The 23,328-nt window shown below is 40.9% G+C and overlaps 1 protein-coding gene across 1 annotated transcript; it reads right to left on the minus strand.

Annotated features, from left to right (window-relative positions):
* Positions 1–260: 260 nt before the first annotated feature.
* On the minus strand, positions 261–8,616 carry sik1 (salt-inducible kinase 1). The gene is given in 15 exon segments (XM_034886265.1): positions 261–946; positions 948–1,328; positions 1,459–1,648; positions 1,758–2,006; positions 2,100–2,325; positions 2,502–2,612; positions 2,703–2,852; positions 3,100–3,320; positions 3,426–3,549; positions 3,646–3,770; positions 4,189–4,350; positions 4,473–4,536; positions 7,471–7,587; positions 7,696–7,896; positions 8,333–8,616. Coding segments are annotated over 14 exon segments (2,406 nt in total). The 5' UTR covers positions 7,846–7,896; positions 8,333–8,616; the 3' UTR covers positions 261–810.
* Between the last annotated feature and the right edge of the window lie 14,712 nt (positions 8,617–23,328).

A 23,328-nucleotide genomic window follows, 5' to 3' on the forward strand; every position in this document is an offset into this window, starting at 1 on the left:
CCTGTTGCTGTAGTAAAAAGCATCTAACAAGAAGGAGCTTAAAAAAGGTAATGTCTCAATCAGTGAGACACCACCTTCCTTCAGTTTTGGCTGATAGGGATGTAGCAGTCTTTTTTGTGCCTCGAGGTAAAAGCAGCATTTGCATTACTATAATCTTGCCAAAGAAATAATTATTGTCACAGTTTCAATACAAATCAACTCCTTAAGTGAAGCTTAGGGCACTATACTGCATGCTCATTCCGCTGTTACAGAGAGATGTCTCTTTAGAAAGGCAAACAAAGTGGGAAAAATGAAAAAAAGACATTCGGTCTTCTGTCCAGTCAAGTGGAAAACATTGACAATAGGAAATTACACAAAAAGTAAAAAAGAAAAGAAAAAAGAATGAGTAAGAGGGAGCCTTCCTGTATTAGATAATTTCAACACCATTTAAATATTTGAGACATTGTATTGGCTTGCTTCAGCTCTCATTTTAGTGAAAGTGAGTCCATCAGGGAGCTAAATGAAAGTCTTTCAGTCTATTATTGCTTCTCTGGCTGTCTGATACGAGTTTATCACCGTGTCCAGAGTTTGGTTATTGCTTAGTCTTTAGCTTATATGATATCAAAAGCATACATGTGTGTGGACACATTCTTACATGTGTACCCCATGTTGTTAAATAAAGTGAACATTTGACGCTTGCATTTGTTTTTTGTTCTTTCTCCTCACTTTTGCTCTCTTTTCTTCTCGGCTCAAAATGAAGTTCAAGAAAAGAAAATCAAGAAACTTTTTTTTCAACAAAGAGAACAATCGCTTCTCTTGGTAGCTGATGTTTTACTTCACTATCACACAGCTACTGAGCTGCTGCTGTGCAGCCACACCCAACACCTGCATGTCAGGGTCTGTGCTGAAGGTCAAGCCCATGCTCCACAGCGCTGGTTGGGATATGATGGGGAGGGTGCCTTTATTTCGCAAACTGGGGCTGCTGTTGGCAGCCGATGTAGGGGTGAGGGTGGGTATGTGGGCTAATGTGCAGACGAGCCTCGAGAAGGTAAGCAGCGGAGGCCACAGGGGACAGAGAAGTAGAGTTGCAGTATGAGGAGGATAAGGAACAGCCAAAGGAGGAAGTCTCGATAGTTTGTTTCCAGGGGCCGTGCTGTAGACCAACTGAAGCTCGCTGAGGAGGTAGGGTGGAGGGAGCAGGGGTGTCTAACATGGAGGAGGAAGCAAACACTGTTGTAGGCGGAGGAGAAGGTGACTGCGGCTGGCCCAGAAAAATCAGGGGATTCTGGGCAGGTCCTGTCTGAGCGGCCTGGACCTGAGGCTTGGGTTGGTGCTGGAACTTTAGTATTCTGGAAAACAGACAGAAGATCAGACTCTGTATTTACATGAGGGGTTTTCAAAGTATGACACCGTGGGCCACCCCCTCAGACAAAATCAAGACAACATTGTGCTATATGTAATCATTTTCATGTGTCTCACCTTTGCTGGTGCAGCACCTCCTCCAGCATGCTGCGGTGCTCAGAGAGAGCTGGACCCAGTGACCCTCGGCTGCTTCGGTTAGAAGAGGGTAGAACAACAACCTGTCTCGTCAGACCCTTGATCTTATTTAATCCCAGAAGCCCTTTAGTCCGTGTGCTTTTTCTCAGCTGCTGGCGGAAAGCTTTGAGACCTGTGGAAAGGCATGGGAAAGTGTTACACAACACTCTTTTGATCTGCTAATGTGACACATAATTAAAAAGAATTGGATAAATGGCACTTGAATGATTAGGCTCCTGTACCTTGTGTGAGGGAGGTGTCAGAAGCTCTGCGACCCTCCTGGAAGCTAGCAGAAGGCAGGCTGCCCTGAGCCTGGGGCTGGAGGTGTGAGGAGAATGTTTGGGGAGCTCCAGCAGGCAACAGAGTTCCACTTTCAGAGGCTAAAAGTGTTGACATTTCACCTATAGCAGCCTGCAGGGTGGGTGCTGGACTGGATGAGGACTTCAGACAGCTGTCAGAGGAGGCACCATCTGAGGGACTGACCACAATACCTATAGAAACAAAACAGGTGAAAAATTAGATTTTCTACGTGTCATATGTGGATTGACTTATCCTATTGCTGTACACTTGTATAACATACTAACATGGAGGGTTGCACTGGTGGAAACGGGCTGACACCTCAGCCAGAGTGTGTCTGCGGGACGTGGTGGTGTGAGGGAACAGAGGCCCGAGAGTTTGTGTTGCCTCTTCTTCCTCCAGGTCTCTGGGTCGTACTTCTTCGCTGATGCTTGTCTCCAGCAGGCTGGTGGGTGAAATGGAGCGGTTCCAGAGTAGTCTGTTAAGGCTGGCTTCCACTGGAAACACAACACGCTAAAACAGAACAAGTTGGACTGTTAGTCACTTATTAATGGCAGGGATGTGAGTTGTCTTTGGTCTATCAATATACAAGGGTGCAGGGTGAAGTATCTTAATCTCTGAGCTGCTGAAGGGTGTATATCATATACTTATATATATATATTATAGTACATAGTTGTATAATCATATACCTGGAATAATCCACCTTGGTCATACTCCATCTCTGGGTATAGTGGAGGAGTGCTTTTGGCTGGCAATGAAAAAGCTGTAGTTCTAAAACTGTGGGTGGAGTCCATGATCACCTAGAAGCAAAACAGCATTTTAGACTTTAAGCATTAAAAGTTAGGACTAGCTACACATTTAGGCTTAATACATCCAGCTGAAGTGCTCACCTCTGGGCCGGTGGAGTCGGAGGCGCTTCTGGGTCTTTGGCTCCAGGTCCCACACTGGCGGCTCAGCTGCTGGGTGCGATGCTCTCTCACTCTCTCCAGCAGCAGGTAGTAGATAGCAGAGAAGTGGTTGTAGCTGCTGCTCTGCAGAGACTGAGGAAAAGGATAGGTAGTAGATTAGGGGTGTTGCCGCTGTGTTTACCATCTCCTCCTCTCTTTACAGCTTCCTTTAGCTCTTTCGCTCTATCCTCTTTGTGTAAAAGCCAGGTATAACTAGGTTTTCAGTCTTGCTGCCCCTGTGAAGTATAAACTCTTTGCAGCGATAACTGGGACACACGTCTTATAAAACTGTTCACAAAGTCATTAAACACCAAACCAAAACTATTTTGTGTTAAGTCACCTCGATAGTCTTCTGGCGATCGATTCCCAGTGTGTTCATGATGCCCAGCACTGGTTCACTGTAGTCCCCCAGGTTGGAGTTGTACTCTGTCAGGGAATGGGAAAGGGTCTGGTGGGCAGCTGTTGGGTCTGCCAGCATCCAGCAATGCTGCTTGATCTGGGCCATGCTGATCCTCCTGACTGGGTCCACCACCAGCATCTTACGGATCAGGTTTTCACAATCTAGAGAGAACAAAACTGAGGAATGAGTCTTAGATTCTGCGCATTTTGGATTTGGACAGAATTGGTAATTAGCCTTCATTTTTTATGATTTTGTTGCCACTATACCTTGAGACATAAAGAAAGGGATTCTGAATCTGCCCTCTGTGACTCTCTGTCTGAGTGTAGGAAGGCTGGGTCCATCAAATGGAAGAGAGCCACAGACAAGTACATAAAGCACAACACCAAGGCTCTGTGAATAAAATAGCAAAAAGGAGAATATTAGCATAAGAAGAAAACAAATGCTTGATTGTATAATTCGGTCTATATTTCCCTTCTATAAGCTTACCCAGATGTCCAGCTGAGGCCCTTCATACGCTTTCCCTTCAAACACTTCCGGGGCAGCATAAGGCGGGCTGCCACACCATGTGGACAGAGGCTCCCCTGCATTGTAAAAGTTTCCAAATCCAAAGTCTGTAAGACACAGGAAGAGACACACAACGGTTTTGTTATACAAACTTGTTTGTTTTCTCTACATTCCAGCTTGAGGAGCTCAGGGCGCTGGAAGGCAGATGTGTTTAAAGTCTCATGTAATTCATATTCATGATGTTCATGAGATATTCTTAGACCAGATCATTTAGAATTAACTCTCACACAAAAGACAACTCTTTCAACTACAATCATTTGATTTATAATGGTTTGGGAAAGCTGTACAACTCTCTTTAGGCAAAAATGAACAGAATTAAAAAACAGCAAGGAGGTACAAAAAGATAGTGTCAGATTCAAACCACTGAATTCTAATAAAAACGTATAACACTTTTTCTCGCATTGTACACTTCCTGCCAGCAAACCAGTTACCATGGTATTGGTAAACAGTATATGGCAGACCCACCAGCTAGTTTGATGTTCATATTGGCATCCAGCAACAGATTCTCGGTTTTTAGGTCACGGTGAACGATGTGGTGTTGGTGGCAGTAGTCCACAGCTGTAAGAATCTGCCAAAACTTCTTTCGTGCCTCATCTTCACTCATGCGGCCATTTGAGGTCAGGTGGTCTGGGGGGAGAGTGGATAGATGGTTAGTTTAGACCATATTTGAGACAGAAATGTTGTGATGTGTCACAATCAACAGATTTAGCCTCCTTTTTAAAAGTAAAACACTGTACAGCTCAACTCACCAAACATTTCTCCGTTCTTTGCATACTCTGTCACAATGTACAGCATGTCTTTGGTCTCCATGACCTAAGAGAAATAAAAAGAAGAAAAACAAACCAAATGGGTCATTGGCAGCTAATACTGATGAAGAACAAAAAACCCATTCCAAGCCCACTCCAGCATCTCCCGGCTTGAGACCGTTTCTAAACACAAAAAATCTCTATCTGATTCTTCTCCATATACTTCAAAACACCAACACCCTGGCTTTCTATGACATGCCTTGTAGCATAACTCAGCTGCAATTATATCATGTTTTAAAACCCATTTGTATCACAAACCCAGAAGGGAAATGCATATAATTCAAACACAGACAAACTACTGTCAAATGGTTGGAAATGTTCTCCCTGAGGCGGGCACCAGTTCGCAACGGATACTAGTGTTGAATTTCAAGCTCCCCCAATCTCTTAATTTCTAGTAAACACAGATAGAGTCACATAAGCTGTTCGCATGGTTCTCATCTAGTGTGTCAAAAACACCGTAAGTGAAATCATTGCACTATGCATGCCAGAAAGACGCACATTCCTAATTCTTTCCAGGAGCCTCCATTTCCCAGGAGAGTTTAGCAAAGGTTGCACAAGAAAGCAATTTTCCTCAGATAACAAAGCCATGTCTTAGAAATGCTGCCGGCCAACTTTGATTAAATGTCACTAAATTCCACTGAATGGTGGAGCTTAAAAATCTTTTCAGCCACCAGTCCCTTTAGAAAACCATGAGAAGAATGATTCAATACACAGATGCCTTAAAGCTGAGAGTAGTCTTTATCTGTGAGATAGGGCAGCTCTCTGGGGCTCTGTCACCTTGAGGTGGAGTTGACGTCACAGCTCTGAAGAACAGGCACGGCCCAACAAGGACCCTCAAACCAACCCAGAAGGAAGATTAACCCCTTAACGTCCATATTTTCCATTTTATTTGCCATAAAGTAGCTTTAAGGTTGTAGAAGCTGAATGAAATTTACGCTGAGTGAAATATTCCAATCCAAAACCTCAATATTTTTAATGGCTGCACCTCTCAATCACGCGGTAATATTGTAGATGTATTGTGCGGCATTTTATACACATTTTTCATAATTCCGCCTAATATATTTGATATCGTTGGAAACTTTGGGATCTCCACTAAAATATAAAATGCATTTATGTGTGTTTCAGATCATCACAGTTTGTACTGACTGCCCCACCAGTGTGAGTGAGAGGTTAAGAGAGGATAAGAGGTGTGTGTGATTGATACTGAATAAAGAGAAGCTGAGCTTAAGAAAAGGCAGAGGCTTCAATGATCCTTGACTAGAAAGGAAAAATAACATTTTACTCTCATGAGACCGCTAAGGGAATGAAAACAGCAGCTGATTTATTAGGCCAGAGGTCTCAGACCGCCTCCTACCATCACCGTGTACCAACCATCTGACTAGCATCACCTCAGATTACCCAAGGCCGCAGGAAGAAAGGATGCATCACATGCCGGATGAAGACAGAGGTCATCCATGTTAGAGTTTAGAGCTCAGGGGCTAGGTGGTAATAAACAAATCTTATCCAATTTCTCTTTCTCATTATATCATTATCCTTACTTTGTTAAACAGTTAATGTCTAACTGAACAAGATGAAACCAAAAGCTACCACAATGCATGAACCTTATTCTTCTGAAACACACATTTTTGACATTTGACTAAGTGGGATAAACATTTGTTATTATTTAACATTATTGTTATTATTATCACTAATTCCTGCAGCTGTTTGAACAAACAAGGTTGTGAATCCCATAAGAAATAACAATAATATCCACACATATTTCTTTCCTTTGGCAATTTTTCAATTGGTCTATAAAATGTCCAAAAAGTGTATGTATGTGTGTATCATAATTACCCTAAGCCCTGGGTGATGTCTTTAAATTACTTGTTTTGTCTGAATTACGGTCCTAATGGGACATTGATATTTAGTTCACTTTCCAATAAGACAAAAAAAAAACGCAAACTTTCACAACTGAGACGATGAAGTGAATTTGTTTGGTGTTTTTACATAATTTTTTTTATTTTTTATTTAATAATTAATCAATTGTACTATTTATGGAATAATAATTAAATCAACTAAATGTGTCGGTTCTACATCATAGGAAATACTGCTGGAGTTTCCGAGGAAAACCTCATTCTCTTATTTTGATTGAGAGATGATTTCACAGTGCGTGTGTTTGTTTGTTTGCGTGGGTGTGTGTGTTTCTTGCCAGACATGTGCCACAACGCTCGCAAGGCCAGCTGTGAAGAAAAACGTGATTTCTTTTCACTAAGTCTATTAGCAGCTTTGTGTGGTGCCTTCACGTGACGTGCAAACACATACTGTAGTACTTGGCATTAAGAAATGCTAATTGGTATTAACATTCAGACCCGTGGACCTTTAACCAGAAGTCTCCTGACTGTTCTTTGACGAGTCTCTGCAATCAATTCTACACTAACGGAAAACATCTTGCATTGTTCCCAGCACTGACTGGCACCCATGCTTATTCTCTCTCTCTCTCTCTCTTTCTCTCCCTCTCTCTCTCTTTCTGACAAACACATGCAGAAACAAAGGGGGAGGTCAAATGGGATTGCACTAATGCTGTTGTGCTGTACTTACGGTTCAATGTGCTCTGAGAGTCAGCAGCGCACCACAAGCTGGTACAAACCACTTAGATAACAAATGCCCTTTATTTTTGCCAGACATAATGGCATCACTGCATCCACATATCAACAGTAGCAAGGCACAATGCTCTGCTCAACAACATTGCTACTGAGAGAAACACAGGTGTCCACATTTTGCAGAGCTTTTCCGCACCATTGCATTTTTTACTTTGAGATTTATGCCCGCGTTCAGACTGGCAGTGACACACCAGGCTTAACAGTTGAGGATATAAGACAGGTTGATTAAGACACTGCCCACACACATTCTTCTGCACACATGCATGAAACAACACTACAGAGAAAGGAGAGACAATACACACCTGGTAGAGTTTGATGATATGAGGGTGGTTTAGCAGCTTCATAATCTGCACCTCTCTGTAAATCTTCTCCAGATTGGAGGGGTTCAGTCTGGTTTTGTCGATGATCTTAATAGCCACCTGAAAAACAAGAATGCAAATTGAAGAAATTTAAATGGGAAAAGACGTCTATGTCTGTGTATCTTTAAAAACTAATTTAGTCATACAATTTGTAGGAGAGCTGCTTACCTGTGTTTTGGTGACTTTATGTCTGGCCAGTTTCACTACTGCAAAGTTTCCCTTCCCCAGAGTGCGGATGATTTCGTAGAAGCCGACCTGCAGAGGCCTTCCCTGGGCAGGGCTGGACTGAACAGGGCTGTTCTCTGCCATGATCACCATGGTGCATCAACAGTCTGGAGATACAGCGTTGCGATATTTTAAGGCTAGTACCTGCAGAGACAAAGACAGTTGTTTCACTGATTTTATTTTAATGCATATTAACAGATACATTTTTACATTACATTAAGCAGGCGTTTTTGTCCTAATCAACTTAAAATAATTGTATGTACAGTAAATGTGAGGCTTTATATAGGCCTATAACTATGGCGCAGATGTGTGAAAACGTTCTTGTAGCCTATAACAAATGAGTTCAGAGGGAGAAAGTGTTAAAGAAAAGAAAGTAGTAAGTAACAACTGTTTTAGAGTGTACATTTCTCAATATTAATCCTTTAAACCGTTTTTACTGTTAAATAGAAAGTAAAAGAGATGAGAAAGTAGCTTTGGGTTGTGTAAGAAAATTACATACAGTAAAATGAAAATGTATAGAAAAGAAAAGAGTATGCGTTAGGCTTATGTGAGTCAAATGGAGAGAGGAGTCTCGTCTTACCTTAATAAGTAGACACAAACCACTTTCTCACAGTTTAGAAGGCTCCCAGAAGAAACATAAACCATCCCACAACCAGAGCGAAGAAACAACAAGAGAGAGGAAAAACTGTAGTATAAACGCCCTGAGCCACTTCTTCTTCCCGTTTTCAATTTGAGTTTATACAAGTCTTTCGGCCCGGGGACTCGGCTATGGCCGGTGTGTTACTGTGCGCTCCGCCGGAATGCAGAGCAGAGGGCTTCGGCACTCACAGGGGGGGGACTCCTCCTCCTACTTCTCCTCCTCCCTCTCACCGCCACCATAACAAATTGATACCCACCTTATTAACGTCACACCCACGTCAGAGCTGCGAGCTGGGTGCAGGGCCGGGCCCGAGCGTAAGGCACGGGTTGCCGAGCAACCACGCGGCTCGGGCGCACGGTGACGTGAGTGCTGATGGAAGGGTTGCCTGGAGATGGGGACGGTGACGTCAGTTGTAGAGATGTGTCACCACGTGATGTTTCCCTCTGCCTGGCTGTTGCATGCGGGCTGCCTCGCATTTCCACAGCCCGACTGCGCGCGTGGAGGCACCAGAAACAGAAACAGGAAGCAACTGGTGATCGTCAGTTAGGTTGTTTGTGGTTTCTGTTGAGTAGACAACATTTTATCCACAAATTTGTATTGTTTGTCAAGTTTTATTTAATCTTTTGTATTCCACTTTATTGTAGGCTACATTGAGTTTTATGCTATTGTATTTTTTTTTGATTTGATTTAGTTTCATAATTCTATATGTAGGCCTACTATTTAGTACTATCTATCTATCTCTATCTAGCTACCTACAACTTAAACAATAAATTATAAATTCAAATGAAACTCAAGTTCATGTGGTCACAAATAAATCACGGATTTGGCCTTTAATTGTAGACCTAATTTATCCAGGCTATTTTATGTCATTTGCTGATGCTAATAATAATAATAATAATTATTATTATACAGTATATAGCCTAGTAGTAATAATAATTATAATATTACTACTACTAATAATAATAATAATAATGTACACTTTATTAATCTTGCAATGTTTTCACTCTGTTGTTATTACACTCATTACACACTACTGCCTGGCTTATTTCATTTTAGCACAGAATTATTCACGGAAAGCAAATCTCTACTCACTCTGTACAAAGCAGTTGGGAATGAAAAGAGGGAGGCAACACCTGAACACATAGAGGGAGAACTTCAGTTTCAGGCAGAACAGAACAGACAAAAAAGAAAAAAGGGAGGTTACCAAAGAACAGGGAACAGTTAAACGAGAACCTCCTTTCCTGAGAAAGAAGGAGACAGTTTTGATTCATACAACTTGCGCACTCACACAACATGTATATAAATCCTCACATTACTGTATTCCAACTTATAGGTGCATATTTGCCATAGTTTATGAACTCACAGTAAAGAATGTATTGGCTGCAAGAGATTAGATGAATTTCTGTTTCTACAATAACCGGGATCTGCATCTAAATTGATTGCAGACCATCAAAATACACAGTCAGTTAGCTAAACACCTGTCCTTGTTATCCATGCATCCAGATTTTCAGTAAAGACAAGGGTGCTGTGTGTTTCTTCTCCCAGACTGAGAAGCAGCTTAACAAGCTTATTAGGGATTTTCTCGTGAAGCTGCCATTTTGCCAATCAGGATAAAGAGAAAAACAGTCCGTGCCATTAGTAAGCTAGATCAAAGAACACAGGTGATGTCCATGGGTGATGAAGTTAAAGTTCAAATGATTAAATGGGTCTGTGTTTCTGCTGTGGTTTGGGGGCAATCCAGCTAAATCCAAGATTTATTAATTTAAACTGATATGGGAAAAGCAAAGCAGGTTGCCCCTAATTATTACAGTAAGCAGTCACGCTGAGAACATATACAGGATATCCAGTGGCAAAGTTACACAAAGATGACATTTCATAGCGTGCATTGAACATAAGTTTGTGCAGGCGAATGTAAATACCAAATATCAACCTCAGCAGAGAGCTAGATCATACCCTCCCACAGTCTGCATGCAAAATATCCAAACTGAAAGGTCATGAAATATTTTGATACACACTTAAGACCACAGAGCTCACTCTGCTTCTCTTCTTGTTGTTTTCCTGATTAAATGTCTCAACCAGTGCCATTTGAATATATTTCTCACCAAAGCAGACACAGTATTTAACCAGATTGTTGGCGCACAAAATGAGTGACATAGCATGAGTTTATGTATCTGAGAGTATCCTGACCCTGTATTAATGAAACTGCTAAAAGAGAATTATACCTACCTATAGGTATATACATACCATGCCATGCAGAAGCCTCGTTATCACTGATCGCTTGACCCACCCTGCTGTTCCCTCCTCTTCTTCCTTCCATCTTCTCTCATCCCTTCCTGTTTATCTCGGTGTGCACCTCTCTTGTCTCTCCCAGGTACCGTCTGGGGGCCTGTAAACTGTCCGGGCACAAAATCGTAGCCGAGACGGATCCCCCACCCTGGGCCTTTACCCGGTCATCACGCATCCTCCCAGACCAGAAATCAGACAACATCTACATTAATAATAAATCATAAAGTTAATTCAATCTTTGAACTAACATATTGTTGTGGCGTGGTCTGTGCCAGTGAATCTCACTTTAAGTGGAACGCAAAAGTTAAAATCCTACCTGCAAACGCAAGAATTAAACCTTTTTATCTTACGAATTACCAATTAAAAAGGATCTTGAATTGAAGAGAGCTTCAGAAGTCTCTCAAAGTGAGTATATGTAACTTTTAAATGTTTCTGAAACTGTGATTTTTCATATGATGATCCTAAGCAACCTGTAACAGCAAACTAAACTAACAGTGACAATATTTTGATATAGTTTTTATTCATGCCTTTGCAAGGGTCCGGTTTTTCCCCCTGCAAAGTCACAAAATTATTCTTTTAAAATTGATAAACACCAGCCCTGATGTGGGCTCTAGACATGAGGTACATCTCTGATGCTAAACCACAACGGACACAGATCATTTTGTGGTTTTTGTTTCCCAGAAAGTGTCACAAAATAAAAGTCTGCCCAGGAGAGTTGAGAAAGGTGTTAAATGTGTTGAACGTGAGCCAAACCACATTCAGCACAAACCAGTCAGACAGGCACAACTTCTCATTCCTGGTATTGATATGAATACTAGCCTCCCACACTGACTCACTCTCGCTTTCTGTCTCACTCTCTCTCTCTCTCACACACAAACACACACACACACAGGCACACACACACACACACACACATACGCACGCACGCACAAACGCACGAACGCACACACACACACTGTACGTACCAATTGTTTTTTGGAGTCAACCCACACCAGTCACAATCCACACGTCATTTTAATCTGTGTGTGTGCACATATTTGTATGTATTATATTCATCAAAGTAACTGCTGACGTGTTGTATCAGTCAACATTAAAGCTGTGCTCAAGTATTTTCTGTGGCAGAAAAGAAAAGATTGTAATTCCTGCTATCAGTCATGTGCAGAATATCTGCAAACTAGTACAAATAAGTGTACCGTTGATCATTCATTGTTTTCATTTATTGTTTTGTCCTCATGGGTTATCGGTGTTTACTTAAAACTGACTTACTATGAGGCACATTTTTTTTCTTCAAAGATTACTCCTTTGGCATTTTAGGCCATTTATTTGATATGACAGCTTAGACATGAAGGGGGAAGAGAGAAGTGGAATGACTTGCAAAAAAGGGCCACTGGTCAGAATTAAACCTGCAGCCACAGCAGCAAAGATTGAGCCTCCGCACATTCATTCAAAAGGAAAAAGCCATAGGCATCTTTGTTCTCTTGTTTGTGTGCTTCTGATGATATTTTATCATGTATGGGTGTACAAAGGTCAACTCAAGGGGTATTTTTAGCCTCTTTTAGCACTTATTTAAGTTTTGAGGAATCACCCTTTCCTGTGCTGACTGTCAGTAAACAGGGGTTGTGGAGTCACAGGTCTTTCTGCCAGCATAAGTAAGCATGCTGATGTATTTACCTTGCATTTCTTCACTAGTTCTGAATCTGGTTGTTGTCTACATTATAGAAAAATGCCAATATTGGCAGGAATGCAAGCTTTCAAAGAGAACCAACAATTTGATTCCTTTAAAGTGAAGATCAAAACATTTGCTTCTCTTAATCTGGTGTCACGTAATTATGTCTAAGTACCAGATCAGACAATACGTATCAAGGTCAGGATCAAAAGACAGCAGAAAATCCTTTGATGGTGAGATGTGTGTCTGCAAAACCAGATTAAAGAGGGAGAAAACAAATCCCTTACCTACGGGCCAACAAGAACTATCCATACATCTAACTACGTCCGCAAGCCCTTGTTAAACATATGCTGTTTTTGAAAATTTACTTTTCGCATCTACTGTGGTCTTGTCACATGTCAAATCATTTTCATGTGAACTGTCGTCTCAAAAACCTCTCAACACTGACTGAAGTGAACTCTGTGTTACACATCACAACTCCAAGTGTGATACTGTATGCTCCCGTCACATCTGTTGAGCCTGACCTTGAATGAAAATAAGGTCAGCGTGGCTCTTTGCTGAGTTACCAACCACATCTGCTCTCTCCAGGCTGCACACACTGTCTCAGCCTGATATTTTTTATAATGTTATAACGTTTATCACATTTGATTAATGATACAAGTGCTAGGCTTATATTTACAACTGAATTTTAGACTATTAGTAGCCTACATGTGTGATTTGATTAACAAATTATTAAGAATTGCGATTTCAGACAGTAGTAGAAACTTGGTTATGTAGCAAATGGGCAAATGTAATAATGACAATTCAAAAAACAGGCAGACATTTTGCAGGTAGAATATTAACCATGTTCACAATTATGCTTCAGTGTGTTAGCATGCTAACATTTTCAAAATAGCCCTTGACAAAAAAGTACAGGTAATTTGTCCAATATTGTGGATTATGACCAAATACCTGCAAACTGAATGACATTAGTTTTCACCTACATGTTACATTGGTGCTAATTAGAAAATGTTTGCATGCCAACACTAGCATGTTAGCATTCAGCTCAAAGCACTGCTGTGCCTATGTGCAGCCTAACAGAGCCGCTTGCATGACTGTAGACTCTTGTCTTGTTACTTTGTTTACTTTTAACTGTACACACAATCAAATGTGCGGACACGAGATGCAACGACTGACGTTGATACCTGGAGATATACATCTTGTAAACCGCTATTATCATATTATACATCGAAAACAGAAATTTGCATGACATACATGCAAATCTAATGATGCATAGTCACATTTGCCCAGAATGTTGCTGTCAAGCTTGTTGCCATTTCTCTCAGGTCACTCCCCATCTTCTCCCTCCACTGGTTTTCAATGGCTGCCTCATGCATCCATTTTGAGTCTGCACACTGCTTGTACATCAGCTTTCATAATCCCCATGGAAACGCTTTTCAGCATTTACTCGTCACACATACTCTAAACATAACCAAACAACAACAAAACAAGTTCATTTCAGGTCTGCATCAAGGTAATGATGCAGACTTCCTGTTTTGAAATGTGAGTGAGACTTTCCTAGATAGCCCTTTCTTTACAAGCTTATATTAAAGTTAAGATTCTTATTTTCTTGCTTCTTTTCTCAATACATATGGTGAAAAACAATGTTTGAATTAGGATCATTCTTACTGTATATCTGTTAAATATTTGGCAGCTCTTCAACAGTACAAACATGTAATTGACAGACTACCTGGGGTTCATTTTTCACTGACCTGTGTCCATTTATCGATTTCTTTTGCTATCTGCTTGTGCAACCTCTGACAGTCTGTGAAAAGCTTCTTTGTCTGTTCATTGGGTGTCGTTGTGTTTTGTGAAGGACAGGGTTACCATTCGTCTTTGGTAATTGACACTAGTCTGTCTATGCTTGTTGACTTTGGCAGGCGGAGGCTGTCCTAGTGACTACAAGTGCGTCAAGCTATCATCCAGGAGGTCCATCACCAGCCCTTCTTGAATAAACAGTTTTGGTGATGAGTGCTTTATAGATCTCTCACTCACATCACACAGGTTTTTCTTACTGATCAAATGGGGTTAGGGGTTTGAATCAACCTGGTCTCACGGCAGTTTGTGAAATGGTGACGTTATTTTGAGTTATTGATTTGTCAACAGTAAGGCAACGTTACCTCCCCTTTCTCCGCTTTGCATGCCCAGACAATTTGGCCCACCCATGAGAGGGAGAGACATGATGGCTTTCAAACGAGCAAAGTGGCAGTTGGTCAATAGATTAAATAACTTCACCAATTCACAAACTGCCATGAGACTGGGCTGTTTGAATAACCATGTAATTAAATTATCAGTAACAATTAGTCAGTGGTATAAGATGTTCCAATGTCCATGTTTAATTCAGTTTGAACTGGAAAATCCCCCCTTGGCTTATTTTTTTATTTTTTATTTTTACAGAGAATAGGCTCAGTATGGTATGGTTGTGCAAATACACAATATTTTTTGAGAAAATAAATTATGGGAGTGGCCTTCTTTAAATGCTTTTCCACAGCAGGAGTTCAGTGGTACAGGCCCAGAAGATGCCAGAAATCTTGAAAATAGGCCTACTTAACTGATGTGAATCATTTTCACAGACTTTCCAATCATGAAAGAAAACACAACATGCAAATGGATGACCCTGATTTTGTGAACTTGTAAAACTTATAAAAGCAACAAATAAGCTCAATGGTGTATAGCAGATTGGCAATTTTTAACAAGGCAAATGTTAAATGAATGTATTCTTACATTGCAGGCTGTGTGCAAACAAAGCATTTTGTCACAGGAACATTGTTCTGGTTTGTCTTGAAACCGGAAATTGTTGGTACTTTAACAACTGTGAAAACATAAAAACAAATCTGTATTCAATGTTCATGGCAGCGATGGTCTGTTGATACTTTTTTAGTTCTTTTCATAAAGTGGGAATTATTTTCTAAACAATATGATGTGAAAGCGACATTAAACTTACGCAGTTTGGTAAATTTTGCTTTAAATTAAACATGATCATGCAAATTTAAGACAGAGATAAAAGTAAAATGATCTTCATTTGTAACACCCTTTAATACCCCTGGTGGCTATACAATCTGATTTTTGATCACCATTCAAAACAGAAACAAAAATATGTTCTGCTAAAGAATGCACAATGTAGGGTACTATCAGCCGAGTTACTGATACAGTTATCCTGTGGTGTCAGTTGTCTCAAGATGGAAATACCTGGTCACCGCCAGTATCTGCACACCAGGCTACAAAGAGCCTTTATGAATGCGTGTGTGAGCAAAAGCCCCTCAGGAGACAAAGCCATTTGCGTCATACCACGGATTAGCATTTTATCCAGGGCTGAGGGTGGTAGGGGAAGGGGACATGGGGTACACAGAAAGGTGATAGCTAGCTTGACAAGGAGAATGAAATGAAAAGTAAATTAAGTACAATTGTGGATAGACTAAATGAGTGGATACAATTCCAAAGATAAAAGACAGAGTAAAAGAGAGCATTCAAAAAAGATGCAAAGATAGCACTGAGAGGAGAGGGTACAAAAACAGAGAGAGCAGCGATGAAGGGACTAGAAAGAGGTCAGCTTTGAGTGAAGCAGGATGAGGCACCTATTCTAGTGATTTAGTGATGTAATGCTCTTATTCACCACTCCAAAAACAAGCAGAGTGAATGGATTTTTTTTTTGGTCTGTTCTCTCCTCTTTCTGACCAGCCCAATCTAAACTAACAGGGGATTTACAGAATTGAGCTGCTCATGATGAAATGGATTTGATATGGAAGACAGTGGAAAATCCGCAGAATGGCCCCACCTGATTAAAATTATGTATAAAACAAAAAAAGTCATCACAACTACCCTGGAAATGTAGAGGTGGGTATAGGGGGTTTAACTGTGAGAGTGTTGGGCATGCTTTCCTTGACATAATGCTGTGGGTAAAATATATATTGTCTTTTTTTTTTTATTAAAAAAAATAAACACGTGTAACCTGGAAGGGATACTGAGTCCAGATGGAAAAAGTTGAAAGTTGTCCCTCAAGGTGTTGCTGCATGTTGTGCTCATAATCTTAATATCCTTATGGTCTTTCAGCTGGGTCCCCAAAGCCAGAAAATAGTCCTTAACTCAACACAAGGAGAGGAATGATGTGTAGAGAGAGCTGAAAATGATGCATATGTAAACAGAGCTTCAGGGCAAAGTTATGGATGATGGTTGTTTAAAGAAGCCACCACCCAAGGATGATCAGTTATAGAAGCTATATTGTGCATATCAGCACTGACGTTCATTTTGGAATATAATTAGTAATACGATGTGGAGCGGGGAATATCACTTCCTTGTCCTTGCACAGATTACGTATTCTACTAAATTGACTTATTGCTTTCTTTACCCCAGAATCCAAAGAAAAAGAACTTGTGTAATTTTGGACACAGCTTGTATCTCATTTTGTTTTCTGAACACATATTCATTAAATAATCATTTTAGAAGATGAAAAATAGTATCATTATATTTTGAACATGAGTTATTCAAACTATAGACCCAGCATGATTGAATACAAAGTCAATGAAAATGTTTCACTTTGGAGCAAAAACAGTTGTGTATCTCAAACTTTATGAATCTCCAAATTTGCACAATTATTGCAACAAAAAAATTGTCAATGCAATGTCCTTTTTTGTGACAGATGGAAACAAGTGTTTGTGTGTGTGTGTGTGTGTGTGGGGGGGGGTGTGTGTGTGGGGGTGTGTGTGTGTTAGAGTTAGAATTGGGATTCTAACCCTAACCCTAATTTTTACATTCACTGGTACAGCTGTCTGACACATTGTCAGGCACTTCAACTGAAAGGAAACTTTAGAGCAGCTCCCTATTTGATCCTCAGAGTGTTTTGCAGTGTGTTTGATTTTGTTGCTAGGACTGTTCGGAGATAAAAGCAGACAACAGATAGTTTGACACAGATCCTCCTCTGTTCTTCGTCCAACTTGACCTGCTCTCTTCATCCAACACCAGACCACCCAGTGCTCACTTTAATGACTAACCTCAGATTAACGGCAGCACAAAGGCCGCGTTTGTTTCCATCTCTTTTTTTCTTCCACCGTTTATCTGTGAAATGGGACACCCTGGTAACATATTTAAAGCTTGTGTAAAGGGGCCCAGACACTAGCAAATAATACAGTATAAATACAATCACACAAAGTAACTATGTAATATACAATAACATTTACAACCTACACAAAAAAAAAAAGCCAGTAAATGTCTGACACTTAGGGCTGAAAATAAATATCCAGGAGAGCGAAGCAGCCATGCCATGCACAGCAGCATCTGCTCACCCCCGCTTAAAGTGCACAATCCACATTTTCTAGTTTTTGTATCAAAAAACTATTACACCAAATAGTCTTATTTCCCTCAACCTTATCCTTTCTTTTTTTTGGCCACCTCCAGCTAAGTTTAACATGTATGATGTCAGCGTCCTAATGTGCATACATAGGTCACTGGGAAAGTTCCCTTCTCTCTTTCATATGATCCAAGTTTCACGCACCACAACTCAAATGTATAATTTTCTCAGTGTGATATTCTGTGTATAATTAGTGTCGGGTGCATGTTGACATTTCTGAAGCCTTAATGATGTTATTAAGACATGAAGAAGAAGGTGGTGGAATTGTTTCCCTGCATGAGCGACAGAATACCTATCCTGTTTGCAGGGTTCAGGTGGGCAGTTGAATGCCACATCCCACCAATAATTTCTTCAAATTTCCTCCTTCAAATATTCTCTTTGTCATTTTAGTTATGACTCATGTGTTTCTTAATATTCTTCTCCTTCAATACTCACTATAACATTTTCTCTCATTTTGTCTTCCTCCCCTCCACCCTCCTCCTCCTCCTCCTCCTACTATTTGGTCAAAACGAGGTACGGGCAATGATGTCAGCAGCATGCGTCAAAGACTCAGGTGCGTTTACAATCCCCTTAGCCTAACTGAGCCTTCCATTGAGATCAGTGCACACTAATCTTTGCTTTGCATCTTTGTGTATGCGTGACAATTTCTTCCTCCAGTTCAATCCTTCAATTCCATAGATGAGTGGAGAAGTGAGGCTTCTCTGAAAACGTGAAACCCCTTAAGCTAAACAGCTGCAGGTACACATATGTTCCGTGCATGTGTGTAAACAAAAGGACATACATGCTCAAACACAGTACTTGGGGTAAGCAATATGTATCCTTGAAATTGCTCCTTGCAGGTGTACCTGGCTGATCAATGGAGGTGACTGAATCCTTTCTGAGGTGCACCAATCGATCACAGTTCTCCCTGTGGATCTTGGCTTTTGCTGAGAAAGAAGAAAACACCTAATTTCAATTTATCTGCAAAAGAGTGCAGTTCTTATGCTTTCCGTATTCACAGGCACAGATAATGTTATTCAGCTGGATGTGTTGGGCTTTCAGTGAAATGAGTCAGCTGGACTGCGGTTTGCGTTTATGCTTGACCGCATCATAAAGTGGCATAAACACTGACCTCAGTGCAAGGGTGTAGGTTTGGTTTCAAAATTGGTAGAGACAAAGAGTAAAAAACACTGGTAAATCTGAGTTTATTCTACAGTTAATTTTGTCGTCCATCTACATTTGCGTCATCCAGGATGTGTAAAAAGCAGGGTTTAATAATGTTTTACCCAAATTACAGAAATTGAGGAGTGTGTTTATTCACATCATCTCATATGTAAATCTGCACCTATGCTTCAGTCATTGAGCTTCCATAAAGTTGAGACTCGTGAGATACAAATTTGAAAAAAGGATAGTCAAAACTGATGCATTAAAGGCAGAAATATTGTGACTTTTAGTCCCTAGTATGATTCGAGCTCCAGAAGTGCTGGACCTTCACAATATTTCCTACAATGTAACTCAGTACCATCTACAGTTTAATTAGACCCTCCCTTTGTCCATGTATGCCCCCAGTCTGTATTAGAGGCTGTCATTTAAAAAGAGTCTGCTGCTAATTAGCTTTAAATACAAAGTACAGCTGAGTCTGATGCAAATGTCCTTATTTTTGCAAGTATTTGATCATAAACAAACTTTTTTAGGAGACATCCTCTGGCAACAACAAATATTCAAAAATGTTGAGCCAATCCATCATGTACATGTTGAGATATTCACAGGAAAAGCAGAAGATTTGACCAGGTTGCATTAGAAGAAACTCAAGTTATCCCCAAAGTGATAGGTCTATGGCTTTAGAAAGCTCCTCCAAACAAACAAGGTATTATACAGTATTATACAGTTGTTTGCAGACTGAATTTCAATTCTAATAAATAGTAAACTGAACTTGTCATTTGTGAAGTTGGTTGAAGACCCCTAATTGAGCTGCTGTGTCTGGGCCCAGCATTATGCATAATGATGTCAGGCTCAAGCTTATGTGCACACAGCAGCCTTAACTGGCAATATTACAGACAGATGCCAGTCTGTTACTGTTTTCTGCTCCAACTGTCAATGAGCTCTTAGCATCTGCTCAGACTTGAATGTAACATACATCACAAGGTTTAGCGTAACTGCAGAAGAAGGAAGTGTTAGGTAAGTCATTAACTTGTTAGAGCTGGCAGAGGGGCTGTGACCGCACTGACAGAGTGTTTGTGCTGCATTTACGTCAGACAGCAGCTGTGGCTCATCCCTCCCCCCACAATACTATGAGAGACAGCCAGATAGACTTCAGGACTGGGAAAGAAAAAGACTGCAAGGAGCTGTGTGTTTGCTGTTGGAGACACACTGATATACTCTACAACAGAGCACATAACATACAGCCACATAAATGAGATTAAAGTGGTTGCCTATGGCATTTCCAAAGAGGTGACAGGAAAGGATTCATACATGCACTGTACATACATAAAGCTTCCGTAATCCATGACATGACAATCTGCTATAATCTTCCTTGGCATTTAGCAGACACTGATGAGTGATTATAACAGGTGTCATGTAATGTTTAAGACTTATGTTGGCTTTAGCATGTGTTTACCAGCAAATGTGAGTCTGTGTGACAGTGTGAAATCACTGGGCTGCAGCCTCAGAAATGGCATTAATTGTTTTAATTAAGGATTGCTTAGAGTGGCATCTACATTGTGGGATTTTAACTTCCCACTCTTAATTTTCTGGGAACTTGAAAAAACACAAAATGGAAATTTAACAGAATGTGCTGGAGCTGTTTAGGGTTTAATGTGTTTTGGGAAAAGAAAATCACTAGAAATACAATGGGATAGAGATTATTGGTCGAATTAATCAAATAACATAAAAATTGCTAGAAACTTTGGGTTGTTTAACTAGAGTCTAGCTGAACTTTAGCTAATGAGGGACTTAAAGGAGAATTTTGTGTTAATCTTAATAGTTATTAATATGCAGGTACCTTCGAATGAAAAAGCCTAACCTGAATCGGTGCAGGCGTAGCACGGAGTAGCTGCAGCTACATGTACAAGCTTCCATCAAGCTAAAACGGAAGTTAACGGGGCAAGTTTTAGATTGCCTTTGTGCCTCTTAACAGACACACAATGCAATGAATTTGTTTGTACTACAATTTGTTGGCGCATGAAGGCATGAAGCACACCCATTACATCCCCCCTGGTGCTTAGGGGATTGTTGTCGGCTGCGGGAGGCGAGGATGGCGTGGACGAAGGCTGCCTGCTGCAATGATGGAGACATATGTAGAGGCGTGTTTGGGAGGAACAGCCTCCCTGATCTAAACCAGAGTGGTTGTAGGTTGTTGGACTTCTGTGCTAGTCATGGATTGTCCATAACAAACACCATGTTTGAACATAGGGATGCTCATAAGTGAGTGTGGTACCAGAGCACCCTAGGCCAAAGATCAATGATCGGTTTTATAATCATTTAATCTGAACTCAGAGTGAAGAGAGTTGCAGAGCTGTCAACTGATCACCATCTGGTGGTGAGTTAGGTCAGGGAATGGGGGAGGACTTTAGACAGACCTGGTAAGCCCAAACGGGTAGTGCGGGTAAATTGGGAACGTCTGGAGGAGGCCCCTGTCCGACGGACTTTCAACTTACACCTCCGGGGGAGCTTTTCGTACATCCCTGTGGAGGCTGGGGCATTGAACCTGAGTGGACAATGTTCGAAGTTTCCATTGCTGAAGCTGCGGCATGGAGCTGTGGTCTCAGGGTCTTAGGTACCTCAAGGGGCTGTAACCCACGAACACCCTGGTGGACACCAGTGGTCAGGGAAGCCGTCCTACTGAAGAAGGAGTCTTTCTGGGATATGTTATCCCACAGGACTCCGGAGGCCTGAAGGGCTGCATCCTCTGCCGTGACAGATGCAAAGCAGCGGGTGTGGGAGATGTTCAAAGAAGACATGGAGAAGAACTTTCGGTCGGCACCAAGGTGCTTCTGGAAAACCGTTTGCCACCTCAGGAGAGGGAAGTGTGGAATCATCCAAGCTGTGTACAGTAAGGATGGGACGTTGTTGACCTCAACTGAGAAGGTGGAAGGAACTCCTAAATCCAGCTGACACGTTCTCCATGGTAGAGGCAGAGCTGGAGGATGATGTGGGATTGTTGTCAATTTCCCTGGTGTACAGACATGTTAATGGGACTGTGTGTCTGTTAAGAGGCACAAAGGCACTCTAAAACGTGCCCCATTAACTGCCGTTTTAGCTTAGTGGAAGCTTGCACACCTAGCTGCGGCTACTCAGTGTAGCCTACAGTGATTCAGGTCAGGGTTTTTCAATCGAAAGTACTTGCATATTTATAGCGATCAAGATTAACATAAAAATTGGCCAGAATTCTCCTTTAAGGACATTCAAACCCTCTTTGTATTGTGCTGTGGCAACTTCAATTTTCCCCACAACATCTCCATTGTTTCTGGTCAACACTGTAATGTAAGGTGTAAAAATAAGAGTATGAAAGGTTTAAAGTGAGTGATTTTACAATGAAAACACTGAATTCCTTGCAAGACTGCAGATCATAGACATTTCAAACACTATACTTACATGGCTGCAAGAGATTTAGGTTTAGGGGTCTTCTTAAGAAATTTGAAGTGTTCAAATGTTTTTTTTAGTTGCTTGTAGCACTAGAGGAAAAGTCAGGTGATCACTAAAGTCTAACAAAAGTCTGTGGGTAATATGAATGCTAGTACATAATTTAGTGGCAAAGATGCTAGCGTGGCTGCAACCATAAATCAAAAGAGACATTAGAAAGATCTGTGTTTAAATCTCTTCATGAAAGAGTAGTGGTGCTTACCTTATTTCTTCTCTAATTTAAGGTGCCTTTCAATGCACTCAAAGACACCTTACAGGTTACAGTTAAAAACAAGCAACAATGCATCAATACATCATGAAATAGATTAGATTAATACATTACATCAAAATTAAAAGACATAACAACTCGTTAACATTCTTCGGATAGACAAAGAAAGAAGAGGAAAAATCTGTTAACCACAATCTCTTTTTGTAAGAGCTGATGCTGTGCTGTCGTCAGAGGCAACTGATGTCACCTCCAAAGCTGCAGCCAGCCCCCTCCTCCTTCACCAGCATGCCCAGAAAGACTGCATCACTGCTGGGTTTGATGATCGCCTTGCTGCTCCCTGGAGGACACCTCACTGGGTGCATAAGTGACTAACGACCTCTTATAGGTATTCCATAGTCTTGTATTTTTTTGATAGACGGAAACAGTTGCAGTGTTTAATATGGTGTAATCTAATAAACATATGCTGCAGGTGCTCTACAGTCTCAAAATAGTCATGCCATGCAGAAATTTTGACAATGTGGTAAAAGAACAAAGAACAAAGCAATGTACAACAGCATGACCAATACTTTGAACAATAGATAGTTTAACAGTGTGTGTTTGTATGTGTGTGGGTGTGAGTGTGTGTGTGTGTGTGTGTGTGTGTGTGACAACATAGCATACTTGCTCTCTGCAGTGACGCAATAAATAACAGCACCAGGAATGGCACAGTGCATGTCAATCACATGCACTCCAATACATCCATGTATAAAGGACCACTGTGGGGGAAGGTAAAC

This window comes from Etheostoma cragini, chromosome 11 (genome assembly GCF_013103735.1).
Source record: "Etheostoma cragini isolate CJK2018 chromosome 11, CSU_Ecrag_1.0, whole genome shotgun sequence".
Taxonomy (NCBI): Eukaryota; Metazoa; Chordata; class Actinopteri; order Perciformes; family Percidae; genus Etheostoma; species Etheostoma cragini.